Raw genomic sequence first — 27,149 nt, 5'->3', positions numbered from 1 at the left:
TGGAACCTGAACTTATCCGATCTCTGTTGCCAGGGCTGGAATGTGCAGAGGCATCATCATAGCTCACTGAAGCCTTGAACTACTGGGCTTCAAGTGATCCTCTTCTCTCAGCTCCCCACATAGCTAGGGCTACAGGTACATACTACCACACCTAGCTAATTTTTACATTTTTTGTAGTAACAGAGTCTCACTGTCACCCAGCCTGGTCTCAAACTCCTGGCCTCAAGCGATCTTCCCACCTGGGCCCCCCACACTGGTAGGATTACAGGTATGAGTCACAGAGCCCAACCAACATCTCTCATCTTTTAACAGAAAGATCAAATGCTTTCTAAGGCCCTTTCAGCCATAAATACAATTCTAATAGTATAAGACAAAATTCCAAAAGTATAAGAGCGAAACTTTGTTGCTCCGTACCAGAAAAGAAAATCTTTTGTATGAATAACTTAACTCAGTTAAACAAATATCTATACTACAAACAAGTACTATGCCTGCTGTTGTCAGAGAATCCAAAATTAGTAAGAACATATAATCAATCTAGTGTGGCCAAAAGAGGCATGGGAACGACTGGTTATATTTAAACGTAGAAAGAAACTCAACTGCTGAAATGAAAAAAAAAAAAAAAAAAAAAAAAAAGTTACTGGAGTAAACAGAATAATTAATTCTGACTTAAAGAACAGATGGGAGAGAAAACTTAGGAGAGCTTCATGAAGGAGGTAAGCATTTGTGGAATGAGCCGGAGTCTGACGAGCAGTACTGGTATTCAAGGAACAGGATCAAGGTGATGCATGTGGGAACTATGAAAAATATGGCACATGTATTTTGTAGAGAGTCATATAAAAGAAGGCAAAGTGTGGGAGGAGGCAGGCTGCAGCTAAACTACTGAGGGCTCAGAAGTCAAAACAGAGGGTTTGGGCATTTTTTTCCATAGATAAGAAAACTAGTAAAAGTTTCTGAGAAAAGACAAGGTCATTCTAGTGGCATAGTGAAATGTTAATGGTAGAGATGAGTTTTCAGTAACGACCATCACTGGGGCAATTACGACAGCCCTCAAAGAGAAAATGTTGAGGGTTCAAATTGGGCAGCAGCTGTGAGGAGGGATGGTAGCATCTCTTGAGCAGAAGCTGCAGAGGGAGAATTTCAGGTCCTGGTGATAAAATGGAAAAGGAAGAATAAACAATGACCAAAGTTTGTAGTCTGAGTGCCTTCTCCATTTATATAAGAGAAGACTCAGCTTACGTACAGTCCTTCCCAAGATACTCTAACTCGGTGGTTCTTGGGGTTTGTATGAGAAACAAGAGCTTAAAATTGGACAAAACAGGCCGGGCGCGGTGGCTCACGCCTGTAATCCCAGCACTCTGGGAGGCCGAGGCGGGCGGATTGCTCAAGGTCAGGAGTTCAAAACCAGCCTGAGCGAGACTCCGTCTCTACCATAAAAACAGAAAGAAATTAATTGGCCAACTAATATATATAATATAAAAATCAGCCGGGCATGGTGGCTTGTGCCTGTAGTCCCAGCTACTCGGGAGGCTGAGGCAGGAGGATCGCTTGAGCCCAAGAGTTTGAGGTTGCTGTGAGCTAGGCTGACGCCACGGCACTCACTCTAGCCTGGGCAAGAAAGTGAGACTCTGTCTCAAAAAAAAAAAAAAATTGGACAAAACAAACCAAAAAATCCAGATGCATAGGCTGCATCCCAGAATATTCTGAATTACAAAGAATGTGAACTTTCATTAAAAATAGTTTCTGAAGCATATATCTAGTTGAGAATTAGTTTTCTAAACAAACAAACAAAGGACAATTGCCCCAAATGGGTGCTGGGACAAGGGGAGCTACTGACTTATTATACAATGACTCATTTTTTATATTTGCTGTTGTTAAAGTCTAAAATTATTGATACTGGCTTTTTTTTTTCTGTTACAGAACAGAAATCCACTGTCAACAAAATATCTATAGCACCTGTCATTTCTAAACGCTGGGCAGATTTCTGACAGGGAAGGAGTAGCTTCTCCAAGGATATGGCTCTCTTTGGGTGTCCCCATTAAAACAGTTCTCACACTAAGACTCTGAGGAGTTGGTCTTTACATTGTCACTTTAAGGATTAATTCTGGGAATTGTGAAGAAATGTTAAGCATATCACAATTCCACCAAAGTAAGTTATTTGGTCATATCTGAAATTTCACACTTAAAATTATATGTATTTGAACGTTATCTATGTATAGACACAAACATACTTGGTGTTCTCAGGGAGAGGATAGAGAGATATCAGGTGAATAAACATCCTTATCCACATAATAAAACACTAGCCTGTTGAAAATTTTCTTATCAAATGTCTATCCTTTTGCATCTGTTCCTAGTCATCCCAACATTGTCATTTCTCAAAAATTCACACATCAAAATATAAGCCATCTGTACTGCACTATAGGAATGTCACAATAGCTTTGACTGTAGAGTCAGTTTGAATCAATCCCTTGTTATGTGACCTCTGGCTAATTTCTTGTCTGTTCTCTCATCTGTAAAATGTAGATAATGTCTTCTATCTTAAAAGGATTGTTTCGCAGATTAAAGTTTGGTGATGTATGTAAACTACTCTAGTTTCTGCACATTGAGTGATAGCAGTTATTACTACCAATCATTACTAATAATTTATATACCTAATCAATTCCTGGTCATTGGGCCCTAATGACTTACTCTTTCCAAAATCTAGCTTAGCACCTTCTTTACTTGTTTAAACCAAGGTTGCAGAGCACTCAGCAGACACACTGCCCACCTCCATAGGTGCCATTCAATGGACTATAATGTGAATGACTCCCCTTGGAATGTACAATGAGGTCGTGCTGTGCTCTAACTTGTCTCTTTTAGCCAAACAAAATCTAGTAACTGCCAATGAAATAGTTATAGAAAGAACCCAGGAAGCAAATAACTGTATACACTAATACAGAATGGATGCTCTGATAGGTAGGCAAAGAAAAGTTATCTGGGAGAATAAATGTAAAAATCTCTTAAGATAAACAAGCAAGAAGAAAAAAAAGAAGCCATCTTTGCAATGGCAGTATTAGCATATTTTTTTTTAAAAAATACTAAAATGTGTTTTAAATAATAAAGCAGTAATAGTGACTGTCTCTGAATACTCTGAATACACTGGCTTTTTGTGACCATCAATACTGAAATGATCATAATACACATTCTTCATCTCACTAACTGGCACCACCATACACCCAGTTACTTATGCCAGAAAACTAGGAGTTGTTTCTCATTCCTTCACTGGCAAGTCTGGTGGGTCAAGTTCTAAAATATATCTTGAATCTGTTCATTTTTCTGCATCCTCACTACTACCACACTGGTCCAAAGCACCATGCTCTTTCTCATCTGGACCTCCAAAATAGCTTTCTACTCCCCTATTCCCACTTCTATTGTGGATTCTTAGAATCCACTCTCCCCACAAACACTAGAGTGATCTGTTCCTGGAATTCTATGCCACCCAGATCCTCACATGGCTGCCTTTTCTCATCATTCAGGATGCATGAGTGAGGCTCAATTGTCACATCCTCAGTGAGACCTTCCCTGGTGACCTATCTAAAATAGCCCAGTCTCAGCCACTATTACATCATCTTGCTTTGTCTTTATACTTGGCCCTATCTGAACTTATCATGTCCGTTTGCTTGACTATTTACTAAATCATGGTCTTTAGAACATAAAGTTCATAATAATAGGGATCTTGTTTACTTTATTCACCAATGTCTCTTCAACACCTACAACAGTGCATGGCAGCCACAAATATTTATTGAATGAATAAATGAAAGCGTAAATAGATGAGTTTTAAAAGGTGGTAAATATGGTCACCTCTATCAAGTATAAGAGTAATGTACATACAGCTTATCATCAATTTATTTAATAATTAACATCGCTAAAGAATCAATAAAACAATGCTTTAATTACCTGAACTGGGCTGGCCCTGAGGATCACAGTAATTCTCTGTAGTCATGAAAATAACTGCCAATCCAATTTCTGCTTCAGGAATAGGTCTAAGACCCTGCCTATTAGAAAAAAACAGTTTAAGCATGACAGCATATTAAAACTAGCAACTTTTATCAAGAGGACATCAAGCTAAATCAACCTTTTTCCCTCACCCAAAGAGATATCACAGTTTTATGGTGTGGACAGAATTCCAAATACACAGAGTGCTGGCTTACTCACTGGGGCACCGTTACACTGGGCAAATCCACCACCTTTTAGTAACTCAGCTAACTTTATCTATAAAGTAAGGGCTAGAGTAGAGAATATGGATCTTTCCAGTACTAAAATTCAATGATTTTCAGAATAAGAAGAAAACAGTAATACTCAGATACAACAAAACAGGCTTTTGGCTGGGTGTGGTAGCTCATGTTTGTAATCCCAGCACTTTGAAGGGCCAAGGAAGGAAGATCACTTGAGGTCAGGAGTTCAAGGCCAGCCTGAGCAAGAGCAAGACCCCATCACTACAAAAAAATAAATTTAGCTGGGCGAGGTGAGTCATGCCTGTAATCCCACCTACTCAGGAGCTTGAGGCAGGAGGATCACCTGAACTCAGGAGTTAGAGGTGGCAGTGAGCTATGTTTAGTCTGAGTGACAGAGTGAGACACTGTCTCAAAAAAACACAAAAAGAAAAAACATGCTTTTATAAACAAATCTATGGTTATTATGACCCTAAGATAAAACTTTAAAGAGAGAAAAATAAAAAGAGGAGAAAGGGGAAGAAAGAAGTACAGAGAACTATACATAAGCTATATCTATATGTTATAAACTTTACATTTAGTAAATCAAATCATCATACCAAATTTACGTGTATTAAGGTATCTCCATATTAAAACAATCTTATGGCAAACCTATTTTTTTGTTGTTCTGTAATGTGAATGACTTGATTTTATAAAATAAAGATAACTTAATATAATTTAATAATAATGCTATATAGAAATTACACTCAAATTTTAACAAAGAGCTATAAAATACCTTTTAATACTCATAAAGATATTTTAAGTGGTTATATTAGTTTAAAAAGTCTTTTTCAAATGCTTGACTTGTTTTTCCTGTGTACTGAGTTTACTTAAATAGGATTCAACTACATGTGCAATTACAAAAATATTGGACTTAAAAATATCAGATTTTAAAAAGCATTATCATCAAGTGATCACATATACCTATCTATAATCCAAGCAATTCAAAATCGATATTTTATTACCCTACTAACTTTTTTGAAACTGTAAATTATACTATGCGAATTAGTTATAATGACTGGCTACATAAAATAAAAACATTGTTAGGCCGGGCGCTGTGGCTCACGCCTGTAATCCTAGCTCTTGGGAGGCCGATGCGGGCGGATTGCTCAAGGTCAGGAGTTCAAAACCAGCCTGAGCAAGAGCGAGACCCCGTCTCTACTATAAATAGAAAGAAATTAATTGGCCAACTGATATATATATAAAAAATTAGCCGGGCATGGTGGCGCATGCCTGTAGTCCCAGCTACCCGGGAGGCTGAGGCAGAAGGATCACTCGAGCCCAGGAGTTTGAGGTTGCTGTGAGCTAGGCTGACGCCACGGCACTCACTCTAGCCTGGGCAACAAAGCGAGACTCTGTCTCAAAAAAAAAAAAAAAACATTGTTAATACATATTTATAATAATGCTATACAGAAATTATACCACCCTAATTGGGGAAACATTGGAAGTATTTCTTTTAAAGTCAATAGTAAGATGAGTGTGGCCACTACCCCCACTTCTATTCAACTTTGCTCTGGAGGACACAGTTGGTACAAAATAGACAGCAAGAAAGAAAAAAAAGAGGTATCAGAAGCATAAGGATTTTCTATAGCAGTTAAAACATCTCCATTAAGTAGAATATTTATAGGACAGATGGCTGAAATTTTACTTTTTATTTCAGCAAGCCCATAAGAAGAGATTAAAAAAAAAACAAACCAAACCAATCTCCATGGTCAGAAGGACTAGTGAGACAGAAGAAAATGAATCTTTTGTAGCAGGTTGGCTATGGACTTTTCAGGCATATTAACACTTTAGATCCCACCTACTTTTTGCTAAGTAAACTGAAATTTGATCAAAAGATGGCCAAGCTCGATACTTGTACAGTATTTTTTGGCTTCACCAATGCTAAGATTATTAATGCCAATAAAGGTCTAAGGAAAAAAATCCTTGACTTAGCTCTTCTACAGTCTCCCTCCCCAATACAAACACCATTCTAAGATACCTGATTTTTTTTCCTGCTTTCCCCTAATATCCTATATAAGAGGAACAGATAGTTTTATATGCATTTTTAATGGATAATAATTATCAAACGGCAAATACATTTCACTCCTGGGCAATTGCAGAAAAAACTTTATTTTTGAGTTTTAACCCTCTTAGCTGCAACATAATCTACAGAAAAAATACTATTATATTAATTTAGAGAGGCAAATTCTACAAATTCTATTACAGTAACAAAAAAATGCATAAATACTTAAATAAAATTGGCACAGATACAAAATATCCTATTTCTTTTTTTAAGTTTAAATTTTAACTTTTTCTTAGAGACAGGGTCTTGCTCTTCTGTTACCCAGGTTGGAATGCAGTAGTGTGATCAAAGCTCACTGTAACCTCCAAGTCCTGGGCTCAAGCGATCCTCTTGCCTCAGCCTCCCACCTCCCAACAGGTGTACACGTCATCATACACAGCTAATTTTAAAATTTTTTTTGTAGAAAGGGGGTCTCACTATGTTGCCCAGGCTGGCCTCGAACTCCTGACCTCAAGCAATCCTCCCACCTCAGCTTCCCAGTGCTATGATTACAGTCATGAGCCACTGTGCCCAACCCCAAAGATATTCTATTTCTAGCATACCAAGTCATAGTTGATTTTCAAATATACCACATAATAAACTTTGATAATAACATCTACTTTTACATTGTTAAGTGTAATAGAAAAAGTTAAATATTAAATCTCCCACTTGCAATTATTTTACTAATAAAAAATTATTCTGTACCTTTGGAGCATATCCATTATTGATTGAATCCATTTTTTCTGAGAATCAGGAATTAAGGTCTGTGAGTTTGTTGTTCCTATTTCAACAACACAAGTTCCAGGAGTTGAAAAGAAACTATCTTCTTCTTCATTTTCTTCTGTTATCAACCTAGCTTCTCCACCTCCAAAAACAACTGCTGAACTTAACTTCTTATACTAAAAATGGAAAGAAACATTTTTAAAATGTAGTAATTTCTTAAGAAGATTATTATTATGTAAGAGACTTTAACTTGGGAATTAAAATAGAAACAATCAAATTAGAATTGGTTCTACTTCTTAAGTGGGCAATTTGAACCTGCACTTTGAGAAAATCCCTAGTTTGGCAGGTATCTGTGCAGCCCTGGAATTGTTATGCTGTCTACAGTTCCTCATCACACTAACCACACGGTACCTAACTGTGGCCTTACCTGCACGATTTCCCCACTACAACATAGATTCTTGGAACCCTCATTTCAGCACACAGAACACATTCAATAGAAGTTTACAAAATGAACAATTTCAAACTTAAAGTTTTCTGTCTCCCCCCTTACATATCTATATAAACTTAATAGGCCAACTAACAGATATTAAGAAATATTATAATCACATACATCATCCAGGCAGATTCTGGTGCTTGAGCAGTTTTTTATTCTACTTCACACTTTTATACAAAATCCCCAAATGAAATACATTAACAACTATTGATATGAGTAATAACATATCTTAGTTTGTAATGTTTTCTTTAGGAAAATTTAGCTTGTAACAATTACCTGTTTGGCATTCAAAAATACAAACGTTTTCCCTTTGAATATTTGTTTTCTTTCCTGTTGTCCTGACAGATCAATATTTTTACTTCTAATAGATGGTTCATCAAGAGGTGGGTAAAAACTGTAATAATAAAATATATTCTAATTATATACCACTCTGTATGTTTACTGTTAAATTTGTAAATGGGTGAGTATCTGATACTAGAAAGCCTTAATTTCTATAATACCATTAGGGTATACTTTTTAAAAAAGTAAGAGTTTCATCTGGTACAAAATGACCAAAAGTGTCTTAATGCTTTTTCTAGAAATATGGTGGCAGGTGACAATATAATAGCTAGAATTGGTCTTTATTTTCGCAAAATAAATAATCCAAAGAAGATGCATTTTAAATATACACGTGATTTATGACAGATTGAGAGAGACATCATCCATAAAGATCAAGTTTTTTTCTATGATCTTCAATAAATTTCATCTAACCTACATCACGTTCACCTCTGTACCAAGATTTTTGAAATATAGAATTTTTCTGAAACCATGTATAATTCTGGCCATAAAAACTGTCTGCAAGCCACAAGTATTTATTTGCCCAATATCTAGACAGCTGTTTATTTCATTAGTCCTGCAGACATAGGATCATGATTTCTAGAACCACTTACTATAGTCCTTTATTTGCTGATCTCTAAAAGGCCAGACTACATTGACACCCACAACTTGCAAATATGAGGTTCTATCTAAAAAAAAAAAAAAAAAAAATTACTAGTATGTGCTAAATTTTTTGCCTTGGATTTTAACTGATTATATAAGGTTATCTGCATAAGCTTCCTAAATTTTCAAGCTTTCATTTATTTGGATTGTTTCAGGCTAATGGGTCTGAAATTTGATTACAGGCTAATAAGTCAACCTGTTCCCATTTCAAAAATTACTGGCAGAAGACAGAAACTCCTAGGTCAGAGACAAAGCAAGTGGCATGGGCCTCAGTACGTTTGCTGCAGGTCTCCTCCCTGACCAAGTCTCATGGGGAAGATGCAGAAGGTACATAAAGTGTACACAGCGTTGCAGGAAAGAGAAACACTGAACTTGGGAATCCTCCAGTTTTATAATAAATTATACACAAGCCTGTTTCTTGTCACAGGAGGGAGATTATCACTTCATCCCTCAAGGTTTCTGACTGCAAACATAACCTTGAGAAACGGCCTACGGAAAGGACGGTCAGGGCCTTGCATTCTTGGCACATCCAGCAAGTTGTTTATGAATGCAACGGGTCCACAGAGGACTCCCCACTTCCAACGGTTATCTCTCTAAAACAATACCTGTTGTTTGAAATGAATTAAGAGAGCACCTCCTAATATGAGAGATTTGCAAAAATTCGAATAAAAGCCAATTCCCCCTCTTTCTAGGGCAGGGGTCCTCGAACTTTTTAAACAGGGGGCCAGTTCCCTGTCCCTCAGACCGTTGGAGGGCCGGATTATAGTTTAAAAAAAACTATGAACAAATTCCTGTGCACACTGCACATATCTTATTTTGAAGTAAAAAAACAAATGGGCAAAAACACCCACATGTGGCCCGCGGGCTGTAGTTTGAGGATGCGCCTGTTCTAGTGGATAATTTCCTTACATTTAGATGTAGAGAATATTTTAATAAATTTCCTCTATTAGAGTACAGATTATCAAAATTAAACACTCCTTTTAAATGGAATCTTCTAAAAATGACTTTATCTACTTTGATGACAATTTAGGAAAATGAGATATCACAAACCATGGCAGGTACATGAAACTATAATTGTTTGAACTTCTTTCTTGGGTAACAGTGCAAAGATATAGATCTAGTTGCATTAAATAAGACTGTACTTTTTGTTGGGTAAAAATATAGTATGCCTCCTCATTTAAGTCCAGGACTAGTGATCATGCTTTTTCGGAACTAACAAAGGAGGTATTTATGCACTTAAAAGAGTCGCCACGTTTAATTCATATCCCTTGTGTAACTCTTTCCTACTACTAGTTAGTGTTTTAGAGTTGAATCCTTTTTTTCTATTAATAATCAAATATTCGGTCACATAAGTTTTCAACAAGTGTATCAAAATGTATCCAGATAAGGCCCAGGATTCTATTAAGCCAAATGACTACATATATTAAAATAATATTAAAAATTTGATTATCAATTGCCATCATCAAATATGGGCTTATGTATTAATAATAAACCTTTCCTAGTTACATTGAATTAGGAGTTATTCAACAATCTTACAGCAGAGATATTTTATTATAGTAGAGATGTTTTGTTATAGTTATCCACATTAATAGTCAAAAACTGAAGCTAGAAAGAAATTATGCTTAACTTAGTCAAAAGTGGACCCAGATTAAACATTAAACATCTGAAAATCTTAATAGAAGGAGGAATCAATGACTAATTCTAAAAACTCTAAGACAATAAATCACCAGTAGTGATAACCTGTCAGACCTCTCGATCCTCAAGCTATCTAGAACTAACAGTAGTTTATCACTATCCTCAAGTTATCTAGAACTAACAGTAGTTTATTACCTGTAGCAACGGTCATTATTTACCGGATTTATGGACTCGCCCAGGAAAGTTCATGAAGAGGCTTCAAAGGAAAATGTATTCTACTGAAATACTCTGCAAGTTTGTAGTATGTACGTGAAATTTCCTGAGAAGAGATCAGTGCTTTCATATTCTCATAGGGGTCATGGACTCGAAAAAGGTTAAGAAGCATGTATTTTAAAATCTGAGGATCTTTTTCCAGAGCCCAAAAATATCATATTACCTGTTAACCATGGTATAAACTACGAAAAGCTTTCTAGATGAAAATGATAAATGAAGAGATAAACCTGATTTTTGATTACTTTAAAAGCAGGCACCTATTATCAGGTATAAATAGTCCTAAAAAACTCCTGCATTAAGCAAAATATCTTATAACAGTTTAAAATCAGTCCTAACTTGAATAACATTTTAATTTTTTAAATCTCAAATATTCAAAATTGTCCGACATAGACAAGATACCATGTAGACTATAATCTACTGACATGTATCTTAGATAAGAAAGTTCTCATGCTATTAAATTGACTAAAACATCCACCAATTTAAAACCCTCAGCATTTTAACCTGCAATCCAGAACAAAAACAAAAAAAACCCCACGTATCTTTCTCCTCAACTATAATTTATATCATCTCAAAGTTTCACTACACAAAATATACAGATAGATCTTTTAGTCTAGTGGCTCACAAATTTGGCAAAGCATCAAAAAAAAAAGTAAAACAAAATAATAAAGCTATTATGAATTTTCCCAGATACTGTTGCAACTAGCAACAGTAAACATTTCTTTTAACAAGCACTTGTTCCCATACCAGCCAATGTGCTCGGATTTTATAAAAAGTCATGCACCACCTAACATTTCGGTCAATGACGGACTGCATATATGACAGTGGTCCCATGAGATTATGGTCTCATATTTTTACTGTGCCTTTTCTATGTTTAAAAACACAAATACTTACCATCATGTTACAACTGCCTATAGTATTTAATACAGAAACATGCTGTGTAGGTTTGCTGCCTAGGAACAAAAGGCTACCACATGTAGCCAAGGTATGTAGCAGGCGATATCATGTAGGTTCATGTAAATACACTGATTTTTGCACGAGGACAAAATCACATAAGAATGCATTTCTATGACTGCGTACCCATTGTTAAGAAACACATGACTGCATTACTAATACTTAAAATAACTTAGCTAGACAGGAATTAGTCTCATTTTTGAAATGAGGTGTGAGAACAAGAGTGACTTTATTTGTTTAAATGCTACTTCACTTGACTAACACCCAGTACAGGAATGCATCCAAAATGTCCAGTTGATTGATAGTAATGTATCACTCTTTATGAAGAAGCACCTATTCATTTTAAGTTTCGCCTTTCCTCCAAAACAGCCCATGATGTTGTTGCAGAAATCATAGGCTGTGATGCCCATAGCCACCTACACATTCCTTCTACAGGATGTATATTTTTTCCCCAAGACTTAAGCCCTGGGTCTGGAAGGTTGCAGTGTGGAGATCTACCTGTCTTGTGCCTGCCCAAGAATCTGCTTTTGTCAGTAAGTTCCCCTAATAAATCATCCTGTACTGATAAACTGGATTTGTCTGCCTCCTTCTTTGGTTTCTTGGCTCCTTTGGCATTTGGGGGTGGCTTTGCATATATAGCCCTTTTAAGGAACATGCGGTAACTGAAGCTCAGAAGAAATGAGCTCCATTCCCAATGCCACATGCTGTTAATAACTTGCCCCAGGACTATGTGGCCCCTGCACATAGTGGAGGAGCTGCTGCACCACACAATTCCAGAGGTACCTCTCACATGATGTCTGGCACTGGCACATGTGCTCTTTCGATCACACTTCAGTGCCCACAGTGCCATTTACTGTCTTTCGATTTTTTTTCTTTAAATATTAGCACATATTTTAACATTTGTTTCACAGAAATAAGAAAGGACTAACAAAGATTTTGGGGAATGCTTTCTTTACATTTGAACAAAAAAAATTCCATTAACAACCTGAACTATAACAGAGCAACCATTACATCTTGAAATAATCATTGAGGGAGAATTAACCTAAATATATCATATCTTATTATATTTGAAATACATAACATACCTTTCAATTTGTGGAAGCTGCTTCTTGGACTGAACTGCTTTGAGAAATTCAGTAAAATATTCTGGCTTTACAATTGGACGTCCACAAATGAGTGCACATATTGTCTAAAATGAATAAAACACGTGAATATACATACTTATATCCCTGCTATTTTAAAGAAATATTTTAAGTTATAAACTACAAAGAGACTGTTCTATACTGGGTTTTTTTTTTCCCCATCTCTATAAATTTATAAAGGAGTGACAATATATAAAATATATAAATAGAAGTCAATATTTGGTCACAGCTTAGTTTTAGAACACCAATCACCTTATAATCAGTCAATTATAAAAAAACCACCAATTACAATATTAACTTAAAAACTGCTTAATGAGAGTAGAACATAAAATAAAATCAGTTTTTAAAATGCATTCCAATTTCAAAAACATTAAAATGTTAAAAGTATACCTTAGAATTGAGGAAGTGTAACATATCTGCTGTAGAGAAGACAGTATCAAGAGATAAAGACCAGAGAGAGCTTTTTAGCCTGAATGCCTTTCACAAAGATTATAACTATGCAATAAAGCCCTTTCAAGAAAGTAAACAAAAGAATAACTAGAGTTAAATAAAAGCTCAAAATAAATACATACAGATAAGAAGGGAGAAAAAAAGAACCTTCAACTAACATGTGAATTAAGCTATAAGCCTCAAGTAAGACACATCAAAAAATCTGACAAAAATTAGAAAATGTCATAGTGGACAATGAAAATGAAAATAATGAAGCATTAATTGTAGGAATGAATCCAACTAACAAGTTTATATGTATGCTTTTAATAACACAGGGTATTGCCTAAATAGGAGCAAGAAGATTTAAGGTGTCGATCTCAAAAATGGAAACTGAAAGACACCAACCTCTAAAGTGAATGAAATAATTAACTCCCAGCATGAAGTAGTAATGTGCAATTCAACACTGGACTGAGTAAATTCTAACACCTGTGACTTTGGGGAAAATTATTTAATTGCTCCATGCCTCAGTTTGTTCTTCAAAAAATATGTCATTTTATCAAAAAGATACCCGCATTCAAATGTTTATTGCAGAACAATTCACAATTGCAAAGATGTGGAATCAACTCAAGTACCCATCAACTCAGGAGTGGATTAACAAAATGTGGTGTGTGTGTGTGTGTGTGTGTGTGTGTGTGTGTGTATACACATACATACCATGGAGTATTACTCTGGCAAAAAAAGGAATGAAATAATGTCTTTTGCAGCAATTCAGATAGAAATGGAGACCATTATCCTAAGTGACGTATCTCAGGAATGGAAAAACAAATACCACATGTACTCTGTAATAACTGGGAATGAATCAATGGACACTCATGGTAACAGAGAGATGCAAAGGTCATTGGAAATCAAGAAGGGGGAAGGGGAGAGAGGGAAGGGTTAAAATCCTAATTATCAAGTACAGTGAACACTATTCAGGTGACAGCCCTGACTTAAGCATTATAAAAGCTATCCATGTAACAAAAACATTTATATCCCGCTAATATTTTTAAATTTAAAAAACTCAAAAAACAAAAACAAAAAATAAAAGTTAAATCGAATGTTCTTTAATTTCCCTTTTGGTTCTAATAATCAACAATTTTAAAAACATAAGCTAACCTGTACTTTTGGAAAATTTATCAAAAAATAGTATGAGGAGGTTTTCTTTTTTGGCACATGACTGGTCAGAAATATTGAAGAGGAATTATTCTGTAAACCATGTTGGTATCTCTAATGGAGAGATCCACAAGGTGGCCATTAGTATCCCAGGCACTAGAATAGTGTCCATTTCTGTCACAAACTCAGAAAAGTACCTCTGAAGATGATTCGACTGCCTTTGATCTTATTTCAGACCTACCAAGCAAACATATGATTACCTACTCCATTTCTTAGGTACTTTACTATCTTAAAGGGAACTGTGCTGGAAACCACATTTAAATATCCTTGTCACTCTAAACGTATATCCCTACTGTAAACTAATGAACATTATTATTTATAAACCTACTATCTGTGGATTTATCAACATAACATAGTACTCTGGAGGCTAATCATGCTACTGAGTTTATAAAATCAACTTCATAAACTTGCAAAGATGAAAAAAATCTTTGATCAGAGATAACCCCATCAAGATGCAAGTTTAACTTGAGGATCTATCCAAGTAGCAAGTCTTTCTTCATGACACCTCTTTAGTTATAACACACATACTCTAATTTAATTGACTATATTAAATACTAAAAAAATTTTTATATTATCCAATAAAGGAATCTAAATACTTGTTATTTTTACTATAGATATTAACCTAAAATAATACCACAGATCTACAGTCAACCTATTTAAAAGGAGATGAATCACCTCCCAACGCCATTCTTCAATTAGCTTTGAATATAACCAAATCTGATGAAGATGCAAAATCTGAAAATATATCAAAATATATTACTGCTTTAATGAATAGTCAGCATCTTCTAAAGGTATTTATCTACATATCTCTAGGTTATAAAAATACATTAAGGTAATCTTAAAGTATAAGAACTTAAAAGTCTTTGTGATTAGGACCTTAAATCAAATAAATATTACATAAGAGAGCATGAGTTCATGATAGGGTACCAGAGACTAGAGGAAGACAACTTGATAGAAGAGACATGAGATGCTAACTTTGAAGACTGGCAGTTAATCTCCAGTTGCTTTGCTTTTAGACTGAAAACATAAACTATGCTCTGTAATAAACTTCTTCGTGAAAGGATATCAGCAATCATTTTCTAAAATGCTAAATCAAAATCTAAGATCTAATTTTACATGCTCTGTTTATCTCAGATAATAAACAGGTTATCTAAAAGCCATTAAAGCCTAAATGGTATATAAAGACACGGAAGGGGTACATAAAAATCTGCAACTAACAGTTCTAATAGGTTTTAAAGTAAATTTTTTAAAAAGTCTACGTATGGTTACTCAATGACTAAGCTTAAATTGATAGAACTTATTTTACCATAATAACAAGACATTCAACCTACTTTAATGGTAACTTTAACTGATATCATGACAAGATGAGTACATTCTTCTGTCCAATTGTTTACAGTAATTCCTCCAAGTTGCAATATAGCTTGATTTAAAGCAGTTTTCCCAGAGACATCTAAACAAGAAGAGCATGCAACCAAAGGCTCATACTCTACTCTGAAAATGAGAATAAGTCACATAAAGTTATATTATCATAATTAAAGAAATGGCAATTTATAGTACTTTGAAACTTTAAGCTCACATCATAGCTTTTTATGTTAATCTTAATTTTTATGGATTACTATGTATTTTATGTATTATTACATTCTAACCTATGAAATTATCAATTCTTAAGTCTTGAGTCCCACTGAAGAAAAAGCATTGATCAAAAGTTAACATTGTACTTTAATCTATGAGGAATGAACATATATAGCTCCCATCAAAACTCTCAGGGCCCACTCAAACTCTAATTCACTATCTATGATTGACAAACACATTAACCACATGTGGCACAAAGTCCACCACCGTGCTAAGTAGGAATTGTTTTCAATTATTATCTCTAAACACCTTTTTCCTTCAAAATTTTTTTGGTATGAAACAAAGCTGCCCATTCTTTAGTATCAATTTTAAAACATCTTACCTGAATTTACTTTCAAACACTCCAAACGTAATTCTATCTCCTGTCTTCAAAGTTTGAGAAAGGCCATTCTGCATTTTTTCCTCATTAATGAAGGTACCATACTTGGAATTATCTTTTATTGTCAATATAGGAATTTCATCCGTTTGACTCTGAAAAATCAGCAAATAAGTAACACTTATTACATTTAATTCCCAGGGAAAAAGGTTTCAACAGAAAAAGTCGATAACTTTTTGATTGGGCAACAGATAGGTGGCTAACCTCCCAGCACAGCAGGTTACTGCTTTGGTTGCCTTTAGAGAATGATCACTCAACTAGCAATGAATATTTCCTCTTAGGGAAATTTCTTAATTCCCTGAACAAATTTTATTTCTGTAAGTCAGTGGGAATTTTCCTGACCCTTCAATTTCACACAGTTGTGAATTTCTTGCTTTGGTATATAGTCTGTTTCATGTATAAAATGACAACTTCATTCCTGATTTTTTTTCATTATCGAAATCATATTGTGAAAACTGGTCCAATGAGAATAAGGAGTGAAAGGCCAGAATTTCTGACTTACAGTAACAATTTTACTTTTTCTGTGGAATTTCAACAATGTTTTTCTATACCTAAAAGAATAGACACTAAACCTAAATAACTGAACAAATACAGCATTTGCATATATGTAATCTTTGCTCAAAATAATAACTTTTCTTTCTTATTACCACTAGTATTATCATGAGCATATATATTTTTATCATATTTATCACCCATGGTTGTGGTTAAAACAAACTCAAAACCATTCAAAGGAGCTGTGGGGCATAAGTAAGCAACAGATCTTTTCCCTAGTGAAACATTAATTTCCACTGCAAAAACTTATATGAGAAATGTCTGTGTCCACACAGCTACATAACCTCTTCAAAAGCAGTAGTCATGAGGATCTACTGCTCTACACTCCTCTATTCCCAAGCTTGGCACAGTGACTGGCACAGAGTAAACACTCAATAAATGCCAGTTAAGTAAATAAAAATAAATATGTCCTACTTCCTCTGAGTTTCTACATCACTAAAACAAAGAGTACAATACTGAAACTTCAAGTTTCAAAATAAAATCTAAACAGCTTTATGAAAAGTCACTATAAACGCTCCCACTATATGCAACAAGATAACCTTCTGAGATTTCAACCCCCTCACTGAAAGTTAGTGAAATAAAATGAGTAACATACCAGGTTGGTGACAGAAAAGTTAGCAGTTAACACAGCATGATTTCTACTGATTGACTGATCATTTTCAACTAGAATGGCACAGTTTTTCCTTCCAACAATGTACTCAACACCAGTCAAAAGTCTGTATGGTTCTCCTAAAACAAATTTTTTTTAAAAAAAAAGGTAAATTAGTGGATACATACACGTGTACATGTAATACATGCACATATACATATGTGATATAGGTATGATGATAAATAAAACATTTATATTTTGCTATTCAAATGTTAACCAACTTTTTATAAGTCAAATTTGTGTTTTCTAGTACAGCCTCACTGAAGGATAAAAAAATTAAGTAGATGGAAAGAGATATAATTTTTGTAAAGCAAAAGCAATACTGAAAAGAGTCAATACTTCCCCAAAGTAACCTATAAACTGAATGTATTACCAAACAAAATCATAATAGTATGTTTGGAACTTAAACAAATTCAAAAATTCATTGGGAAACTATGTAAAAAAAAAAACAGTCAAGAAAAATTTGTAATATTATGGGAACTTGCCCTCCTAGATGGCAAAATATGCCATAAAACTATAGTTGTTAAAAAGTATGGTGATGGACCAGGAGTAAACAATACAGACCAATGCAATAACGTCCAGACTAAATGCAAGTGTATAGTTTTTGGAATTTTGTTTTCATGTTAAAGATAGCATTTAACATCAGTGGGAAATGGTTATCAGTTCTTAAAAAAAAACTGTTGTAAATCACAAACTGTAGGAGTAACAGCCTATATGCAGGAGATACGTGGAGGTCAGTCTGGTAGCATGAGGTTTCATTACCGGAGTGGTGCAGCGATCATAAGGGCATAACCAGGTAGGTAGGAAGGAGTCCAAGAAAGCCAGGTCCACAGGGATGCTTGCATGAGTCCTTTTAATTTCGTCTGGCCCTATTCATGCTCCCTTACAATATCAGTCCGTTTAGTCTCTACATAGATCTCTTTTCCAATCCTAATGTCAACTTCCCGAGGACAAGACCCCACTCATAGTACACCTGCTTACCCTTCTATCAACTAATAATGACCACTCACACGAAACAAATTAACCTATGACAACCACGTTCCACTGCTGCAAATGCAGAGAAAAAAAAAAAAACCCTACTTTTTCACTTGTTCTGACCACCTCACATTAAAAGTCTGAAACAAAACTGAAAGTAATCGTTCCCCTGGTTGCGTATACCCAAACCACCACGTGGTTCTTCACCAAAACAACACGCCCCAGCCATCTGCTGCCACCGCGCCGCCTGGCCCGGGAGACCCTCCGCTGACTGCGGTGTCCCCCAAGACCAGCTGTCCCAGCAGGTCCGCAGCCAGGGCTCACTTCCCCAGAGCACGCGAGCCCGGGCTGGAGCCGACCGCGGGGAACCAGGCGGCGGGGACCCGCCCGCAGCCGCCGCCCGTCGCGCACTCCGCCCCCAGCCCGGCTCGCCGCCGCCGCCGCCGGGAGGAGCGCGCCCTTCCCGGGCTCCAGCCTCGCAGCTTTCGCATTCGCTCCCGCAGCCTCCCGGGGCGGGAACGGAGGCGGCGCAGGAGGCGTCGCGCGCGGGCCCCCCCCTCGGCCGTCGTTCCCAGGAACACCGGCCCCAAGGCTTCCCTTCCGCCTTTACCTCGGTCCGGGCCCGCAGCTGGGACCAGCTTCCACATTGGTCCGGCTCCCCAGGACCCCGGCCGACGAGCGCGGCCACGGCGCCTGCGATCGACCGGCGTGGGCTGCGGGACGTGCGCGCTCCCGGGAGCAACGCGAGCTGCGTTGGAAACCGAGGGAAGAGGCGGGAGTGCGGCTTGGGCGCTTGGGCGCCACCTGCTGGTTGGGAAAGGAACAGAGCAATCTGTATTGAAATGTGCTGTCTTGAAAGGTATTGGAAGGGTATGAAGTACGGATCCCTTTTCAAGGTGTTCGCTGAATGTAACATTACCTACTTTTTCTTATTGTTAATGTAAAGAATTTTAAAAGTTAACTTCAAAACAGCATAAGGAAAGCTTGTAATTAAAAACGTTAAAATATTGAGCAGTTAGGTAGTCCCATGCCTTTGCAATTTCTTAAACCGCAGTCTTTCCTTTGCATGCATCCTACTGATGGTGATAATAATGGTGAAGATAAGGATTTCACCCCAAAGTCAACTCATTATTTTTACGCTTTTCCAAGTCCAAATCAAATTTCCCTATCTTCAATATTTTATAATGTTACACTTTCATGTAATCACATGTTAAATACCAGACAGTCGCCCTCTCCTTTTTATTTCCACTGGTCCCAGACTGGTTCAAGCTCTCCTTAAATACTCCAGTAGCCTCCTAGTCCCTCACTACCTGCTTCCCACAGTAGTCTATTCTATGTCCTGCACACTGCCACATAAACATCTGAGAGCACACTTCTGATCATATAATTTCTAGTTTTCAAAGGCATTCTGTAATAGGACAAAAGTCAATTTAAAAGGCTGGCTAACAATTTCTGTTATAAATGTAGATGCACAAATCCTAAACACAACATTAGCAAATTGAACGGAGTGGTATTATAAAAAGAATAATTATGACTAAGTTGGGTTTATTCCAGAAACAGAAGTGTGGGTTAACATTTTGGGGTAAGGAGTCAATGTAATTCACCAGAATAATTTTTAAAAAGGGAGAAAAATCATATGATCATTTGAATAGTTGCTAAAACTTTGATAAAATTCAGCCCTTATTGATGATAAAAAAAAAACCCTCTGCAAAGTAGGAAATGATGAGAACATCCTTGATCTGATAAAGGACATTTATGAAAAAACTACAGCTTAAATTATACTTAAGGTAAATTATTGGACATTTCCCCATAACATCAGTAATGAAACGAGGACATAATATTGGACGCTATAGCTAATGCAATAAAGGAAACAAAAGACATATATATTGAAAGGGAATAAATAACACTGTTACTATTCACAAATGAAATAGAAATAACACTGTTACTATTCACAAATGACATGATGTGCATATATTGAAAATATAAAAGAATCTATTGGCAAATTATTTTAATTAATAAGTGAATTTAATAAGGTCACTGGATATGTCTAGATATAAAATTTAATTATGTACCTTTATTCTAGAAAAATAGAAAATGACTTGTATAAGAGATAATTATGATAGTATCAAATCATCAAATTAATAATAGTAATAAACATAGTAATAAACCTATCAAAATATGTGATATAAAACATTATTGACTAAAAAAATTATTGACAGCAATTTTTAGAAGTCCTAAATAAATGCAAGGATAATATACCATGTTCTTAGATTGTTGTCATTTCTCCCAAAATTGATCTATTAATTCAATGTAACTTCAATGTCTCAAATGCTTTTTTCCAGAGGAAATTGATAAGCAGACTCTAAATCTATGTGGAAATGCAAAGGCCTAGAATAGCCAATGCCATTTTGAATAACAAAGCTGGAGTACTTAAACTACCAAATATCAAGGTCTATTATAAAGTTATAATATTAAGTCAGTGTTCTGTTGGCACAAAGATAGAAAATGGGCACATGGGTCAGAATAGAGGAACCTAAAAAAGTGGACATAGGGTAATTTAATTTTTCAAAGATGATACTACAGAGTAATAAAGTCCCCCCTCCCAATAAATGATTCTGGGAATACTAGTTAACATTAAATAATAAATGAAGGCTGACCCTCTACCTCACACAGATATAAAAATCAATACTATATTGATCATAATCTAAATATGAAAGTAAAATAATAAATATTTTAGAAGAAAACATGATTGAAAAATAGGCAGATCTTTCTTTAACCAAACACAAAAAAGTCTGCCCTGGATCATAAAATTCCTAAATTTCACTCTTACAGTGTATTCTCAATAATGTGTAGGAATATTTTGGAGTATACATATCTCACCAAGGCCCCCAACATGTTTGCCAATTCTTGCTCATCCAATTCATTAGCATGGTTCCATCAATGTAGTAGACCAGTGGGATGTTCTGTGGAATGTCTAGATCAGGCGTCCTCAAACTACATGGACAGCAGGCCACATGCGGGTGTTTTTGCCCATTTGTTTTTTTTTACTTCAAAATAAGATATGTGCAGTATGCTTAGGAATTTGTTTATAGTTTTTTTTTAAAACTATAGTCCGGCCCTCCAACGGTCTGAGGGATAGTGAACTGGCCCCCCTGTTTAAAAAGTTTGAGGACCCCTGGTCTAGATAGTTCAGGTCTCTTAGGGCTGTATTCTGACAGAGATTAAGAAGAGACATATAGTGCTGGGGCAACACTGTAAGTTTTTTCTATTATTTATTCCACTTGAATATGAACACTTTTGTATTCTACTTTCTGATAAGGTTAGGAAAGAGCATTCATCATTATCAATTACCTAACAAACCATTACCTGAGGTCATGTTGCTCTGTTCTTATAAGGATTTTGCATCTGCTACAGCAGCTTTCATTGGGATTATTACTTGGTTGAGTTACAGCAGTCTGTTTATTCTCCAGGAACTGTTTGGCTTTCGTAGGGCAAGTGTGGTGGATTAAATGGAGATGTGAAAGGAAGCAAAAAAGGCACTAACATCTATCATTCCCTTGTACTGTATTTTATTTCCCATCATGGCTGTGCAATATCAGAGTCTCCCTGTTGACCTTTTCCACTTTGATAGTTCTTACCTCTAGACCAAGGAACTGATGTATTGTACTAACAAACAAGTGTGTCCATTCCAAGTATATATTTGGAAACTAGGGAAATGACCACCATATAGGTATGTGTGCTCAGTGGACCTTCTGTAAGCCAGACCTGGGCAAGGACTTTGTTAACTATTTGGCTCCTAAATACCTTCACTTTAACTGGGGGCCATAATATTTTGGGTTCATGGGTATTGATAATGATCATGTCTAACAGCCCTCAAATGTTTGAGCATTCCCTTCTTGTCAGTGTATGATTTTCCAAGTGAATGGCTATAGGTCCCTTAAGGGAAGGACTGGGGTGGGGGAAGTCATTACCATATGACTTCCTTTTCCTCACCATGGTGTTACAGGGGCCTTCCTCCTGCCTCTCCATCTGTCAGTGGGGTCCAGATTGGTAAACTGGCTCAAGTCAGTAAACGGGGTAAGAGACTGTGGCTTTTTTTTTGAGGCTGCTGCTCTGGGTTTTCTGTCACCCATCCTTGATATCTTTTTCATTGTGTAGATTGAGTGTACCCTATTGGTTAGCTTCTGGCTTTCTCCATAGGGATGATTTATTCTATTAACCATTCTTTAAGCTCTCTCTAGGTCAAGAGCTCTGGCTGCCACTCCAATCTTGCCACATTAGGATAATTGTACCTTACTGATGGTTAAATGCCACCATTTGGCCTCTATTATTTCAGGATTTTATTATCCTCATTACAATCTATGAACTCAATCCCATAGCAGCAGCATCTTTTATTATTAACCATGACTACAGAGCAGAGATACCACTGAGCTTCTCAGTGATGCTGGTTCCCTTCTCACCAGAGAATTCTTTGTCACTTGAATAAATGGAGCATCTGAATTGGAACTTTGATATCTAGTGGGGTTTTCAGCCTTACATGGCATAGTCACTCTAATATACTTACTCCTCTGAGCATTTTGATTCTGACTTCCACTATCTGCTGTGGCAAATCTGACATTTCTACTTCTCTTAGTGTGGGATACCACTTTTCCTCAAGCTTCTAAGGGCCATGATGGAAACCTGATAGCAATGTTTCCCAGGATCCTTGCCAGGGTGTTAAATCCCCTCTCTCTGGAGAGTGCTCCCAAATCAATAAACTCTCCCTCACCTAAATTTATTTTCCATTCACCTCCTGCTCAGCATCCTCAGAATACAGACACATAAGCACTGTCCTTGTTTCCGCAGTTACATGTTGGCTAGGTCCAACAGCTGCTCCAGGGTGAAGTCACTTCCTTCCCTTATCAGGCCCAGCTGGCTTACGCTATAACTTAGCCCTATTTACTGTCTGATCAGCAGGAGGAGATATGGCAGTGGCAGACAGATAAGGGAAAACTGAGACCTTGTGATTTCTATCTGTTGCTTGGCAACAAAACAAGTCTGATAATCAGAGCCCAGAAAAACTAAAAAGAGGGGGAATGATGCAAATAGGGCTTGAGATCAGTAGTAAATTGGTTTGCTTACAGCTCCTTACTCTCTGCTTCATGTAGCTTGCTAGCATCTCCTCTTACCTCTGTTCTGTTATAAACAAACCCTCCTAGATCTTCAGGGACTTAACAGCAACTTCCCTCTACATCTTGCCCTAAATGAAGCATAGCTCTCACCCTAGACCACAGCTTCCCTTGAAAGTTCTGGGATAGTTTGCTCCAATTGTAAAGCCTTAGACTAATTGCTTTCATTTAGTTTATGTATATTGCTTGTTTTTAGGAAGTTGGGTTGAGAGGGCCAATCGCAGTAAATTTGGGGGATGAAAGGAAAGGTCAAGCGCGTGGGCACAAGGGACCAACCAATGTAAAGGTCAAGCTCGTGGACAGGTTATGCACCTAGGGTATAAAGGGCTCTGTCCCATGTTGGAGACTAAGACCCTCCACATCCTAACGACTTGTCCTATGCACAGGCCTCGCCCTGGAAAATAGCCTAAGACAAAAATAGCACCCAGCCCTCCAGCTATAGTTCTGAGAAGAATGCATTCCATGACGTGCTTGCTCCAGGGCATGCTACCTGCAATTGTTCCCGACCCCCTGCCAGGTTGAGGTTAAGTGATCAATCACAAACAGCTTCAGGTGCCATTAGATGCTGATTGAGGCTGATTAGCCCACACCCAAGCCTCATCATCCCCCCACTCTATTTTTCTGTTTCTACTTCCTTGTTTCTGTATATAAAACCTACTAAAAATCCAAATAAAGTAGACCTTGACAACCATTTGCTTGGTCTCGTTCCTTTCTCTCGCCCATCTCTTTCAGGTACGGTCCCCCTCGCCCCCGTCGAGTAACAGAAGGTCCCACGGGCCGGGACAGTCCCACAGTATGCAGGGTCTTTTTCCCAATAGAGGCCGCCATATCAGTGCTCTGGGACTTAGACCCTAGCTCGAGCTAGTCAATAAAACTCCTCTTGATGATTTCAGCCTCAGTGACCCTGTCTCTTTGCTCTGTCCTATGGTTTCCCGCTCTAACACAATACCTTTCCCACTGATATCCAATAGGGTTACTACTTCCCTCTAAACCTTTACTTTCCATTTTAACGTATTACTCTTCCCAACCTTGCAAAATCTCTCTTTGGTTAGGATCATTTTGTGGGACTATCCACCCTCGAGACCTCCTTTTACTATTACTTGTTGTAGGCATGTCCATGTCACTTGTCCATATTCATCGAGAACAATGTCACCTATGTGAGAGTGTTTTGCTCCATCCCAACTACTGATATCATTCTCAAGTTATTGTAAGATACTCTGAAAAAACCCATTATACATGCTTGGCTCACCTTTCTTTGATTGTCTCAGCTCCTGTGACTTTCATCTCCTCTCCACAAACACTACCCTCTTGGATGGCTACAGTTTAGATCTTCACATCGCCAGAACCCTCCCCACCTTTATTATCCTACTTTCCACCTGTAGCTTCTCGCTTCCTGTGTGCTCACTCCCAATACTTTGCTGTTTAGCCGCATCCAGGTCTCCAGCCACACAATTCCTCCACTTTACGCAGGTGTCAGTCCCCTTCTGTGCTCCTTCATATCCAGGCTGGACACCAGGCTCTATAGCTTGGTAACCTTGGCTTTAAGCTCAGCTCTCAGTAATGAGCTGTGGCTCTCAGAACTACTTTATGCTCAGATCTCTCAGCTTTCCCTTCCAGTTCTATAGCTCACTTGTCTAGGAAGTCCTGAGAAACCCCCAAGCATGAGTCAATCTTACAACAACCTTCCCTACCGAGGTGCCTGGGTAAAATCTGTCCATCTTCCAAAATATGGAACCAATACCAATTCATAAACCCTAATCAGTTGGACTACAGAATACAATTCATCGGTACCTTTTCCTGCTTTTAAGACAATTCATTCTCAATAATAACTCTGAAGAGCTATCTCACAGCTTTGCCAAACTCCTCACATCTGATAATCTCCTACCTTCCTTCTAAGAGTATGTATGGAATCATATTTTACTGAGGAAATTGACGCAAGAAATTTCTTACAGCTTCTGAGGCTACTCTGCCTTTGTCCCTATGACAATATAAACTTCTTTTCTTCTAAAATCTGTGTGAACATCTCATCCTTGCCTTCTTATCTCTGGCTTCAGGATGTGATTTGATCGTTCGGTTCAGGATCAATTCTTCCATTTCTGCTTAAATCCATCTCCCCACATTTTCCCAGGGTTTTGCTTTATCAGTTACCCTTTTCTCCTACATGTCTTCACTTTCTCTCTTTGGTTCCTTCACCTTATCTTAAAAATATTTAAATGACTGTCTTGTCCTCTCCCAAGATTCCATTAACTCTGCCATTAATTTCTAACTCATGTTAAGCTGAAGTATAGGTTTAGTGGAGATAAGATTTAATTCTTTCAAGATTACATAAGGGATAACTAACAAAGGCAAATCTGTCTCTTCTTATCTATACCTGGACTTAAATAATAGCTACCTTGCTGTAGTATTGTCAGAATTAAATGAGATACTGCACTATATACACGGTAGATGTTAAACAAATATTAGTTTCTTTCTCTTCCTTTTTAATTCCTTAAGGGTAGCGGAGGTGTCAAAGTCATTTTTGTGTTTCTACTGTGTAAATCATTTTTTAAAATATCTAATATTTACCATAGTGTTGAACACATGGCAGACACATAACTCTTTGTTTAATTTAAGTACTCTTTGATCCTCTTTCACCCTTTCCAACTTTTATTTCTGTTGCAGTTGTGATGGTGGGAGGGCTATGGGTGAATGAGAAGCATGTGGAGAACAAGTATTGATTCAAGTGTGTCTTTATGATTCTGAAGATTATCTATAGTAAGGAACAATGAGTTCGATTTTTATATCCTGATGCTAATTTTACTTTACCACAATGATTTTATTACAATGATTTTATATTTTACTAGAATAAATAATTTAGCTTCTATGTGTCTTACTAGTTTCATCTTTATATGGAAATGTTAATATATTAATAACAGTATATGTACAGTTAATCTGTATAGAGTTAATCGAAGCATCAGTGGATTACTTGAATCATAATGGCTGTTTGATCCTAATTTATTTAAAAAAATTGAAAGATAAAAGAATGTGAAACTCAAAATCAAACAGTGTAAGACTTGACTTTGCAGAATGAGAACCAATGAGCCTATATAATGGGATCATGGACAAGCCTCCCTTGCAGTAGTGATTTAAGAAGCTAATTAATCATTGCAAAGCACTTTGAAAATCTGAAGCTTAATATTTATCTAAGATATGTAAATTATCCTTTGTCAGCCAGAAAATCAAAAAAAGAAAAATAAATAAATAAAATAAAACATGTAAATTAGATAAAGTATTAAAACACCAAAAAAAAAAAAAAACACCAGAGATACATAAGAGCTAATATTCTAAAAAAAAAAAAGACATATCTATCAGTTATTTTATCTTTTTTTTTTTTTTTTTTTTTTTTGAGACAGAGTCTCACTTTGTTGTCCAGGCTAGAGTGAGTGCCGTGGCATCAGCCTAGCTCACAGCAACCTCAATCTCCTGGGCTTGAGTGATCCTTCTGCCTCAGCCTCCCGAGTAGCTGGGACTACAGGCATGCGCCACCATGCCCGGCTAATTTTTTATATATATATCAGTTGGCCAATTAATTTCTTTCTATTTATAGTAGAGACGGGGTCTCGCTCTTGCTCAGGCTGGTTTTGAACTCCTGACCTTGAGCAATCCGCCCGCCTCGGCCTCCCAAGAGCTA

The 27,149-nt window shown here is 36.9% G+C and overlaps 1 protein-coding gene across 2 annotated transcripts in view; it reads right to left on the bottom strand.

Moving 5' to 3' along the window:
- NBN (nibrin) overlaps positions 1 to 19,092 on the bottom strand; it is a 39,909-nt gene extending 20,817 nt beyond the window's left edge. For both annotated transcript variants that reach the window (XM_012763197.3, XM_076005171.1), the window contains exons 1-8: positions 18,922 to 19,092; positions 17,283 to 17,416; positions 16,082 to 16,230; positions 15,459 to 15,618; positions 12,430 to 12,533; positions 7,784 to 7,901; positions 6,997 to 7,190; positions 3,934 to 4,031 (exon numbers count right to left, since the gene is read on the bottom strand). In XM_012763197.3, the coding sequence (XP_012618651.2) occupies positions 3,934 to 4,031; positions 6,997 to 7,190; positions 7,784 to 7,901; positions 12,430 to 12,533; positions 15,459 to 15,618; positions 16,082 to 16,230; positions 17,283 to 17,416; positions 18,922 to 18,958 (994 nt within the window). In that variant the 5' untranslated portion in view covers positions 18,959 to 19,092. The remainder of the gene's footprint in view (positions 1 to 3,933; positions 4,032 to 6,996; positions 7,191 to 7,783; positions 7,902 to 12,429; positions 12,534 to 15,458; positions 15,619 to 16,081; positions 16,231 to 17,282; positions 17,417 to 18,921) is intronic.
- Between the last annotated feature and the right edge of the window lie 8,057 nt (positions 19,093 to 27,149).

Source organism: Microcebus murinus, chromosome 7, assembly GCF_040939455.1.
Source record: "Microcebus murinus isolate Inina chromosome 7, M.murinus_Inina_mat1.0, whole genome shotgun sequence".
Taxonomy (NCBI): Eukaryota; Metazoa; Chordata; class Mammalia; order Primates; family Cheirogaleidae; genus Microcebus; species Microcebus murinus.
The sequence above is the reverse complement of the archived record's forward strand: the minus strand, read 5'-3'. Positions and strand labels throughout refer to the sequence as shown.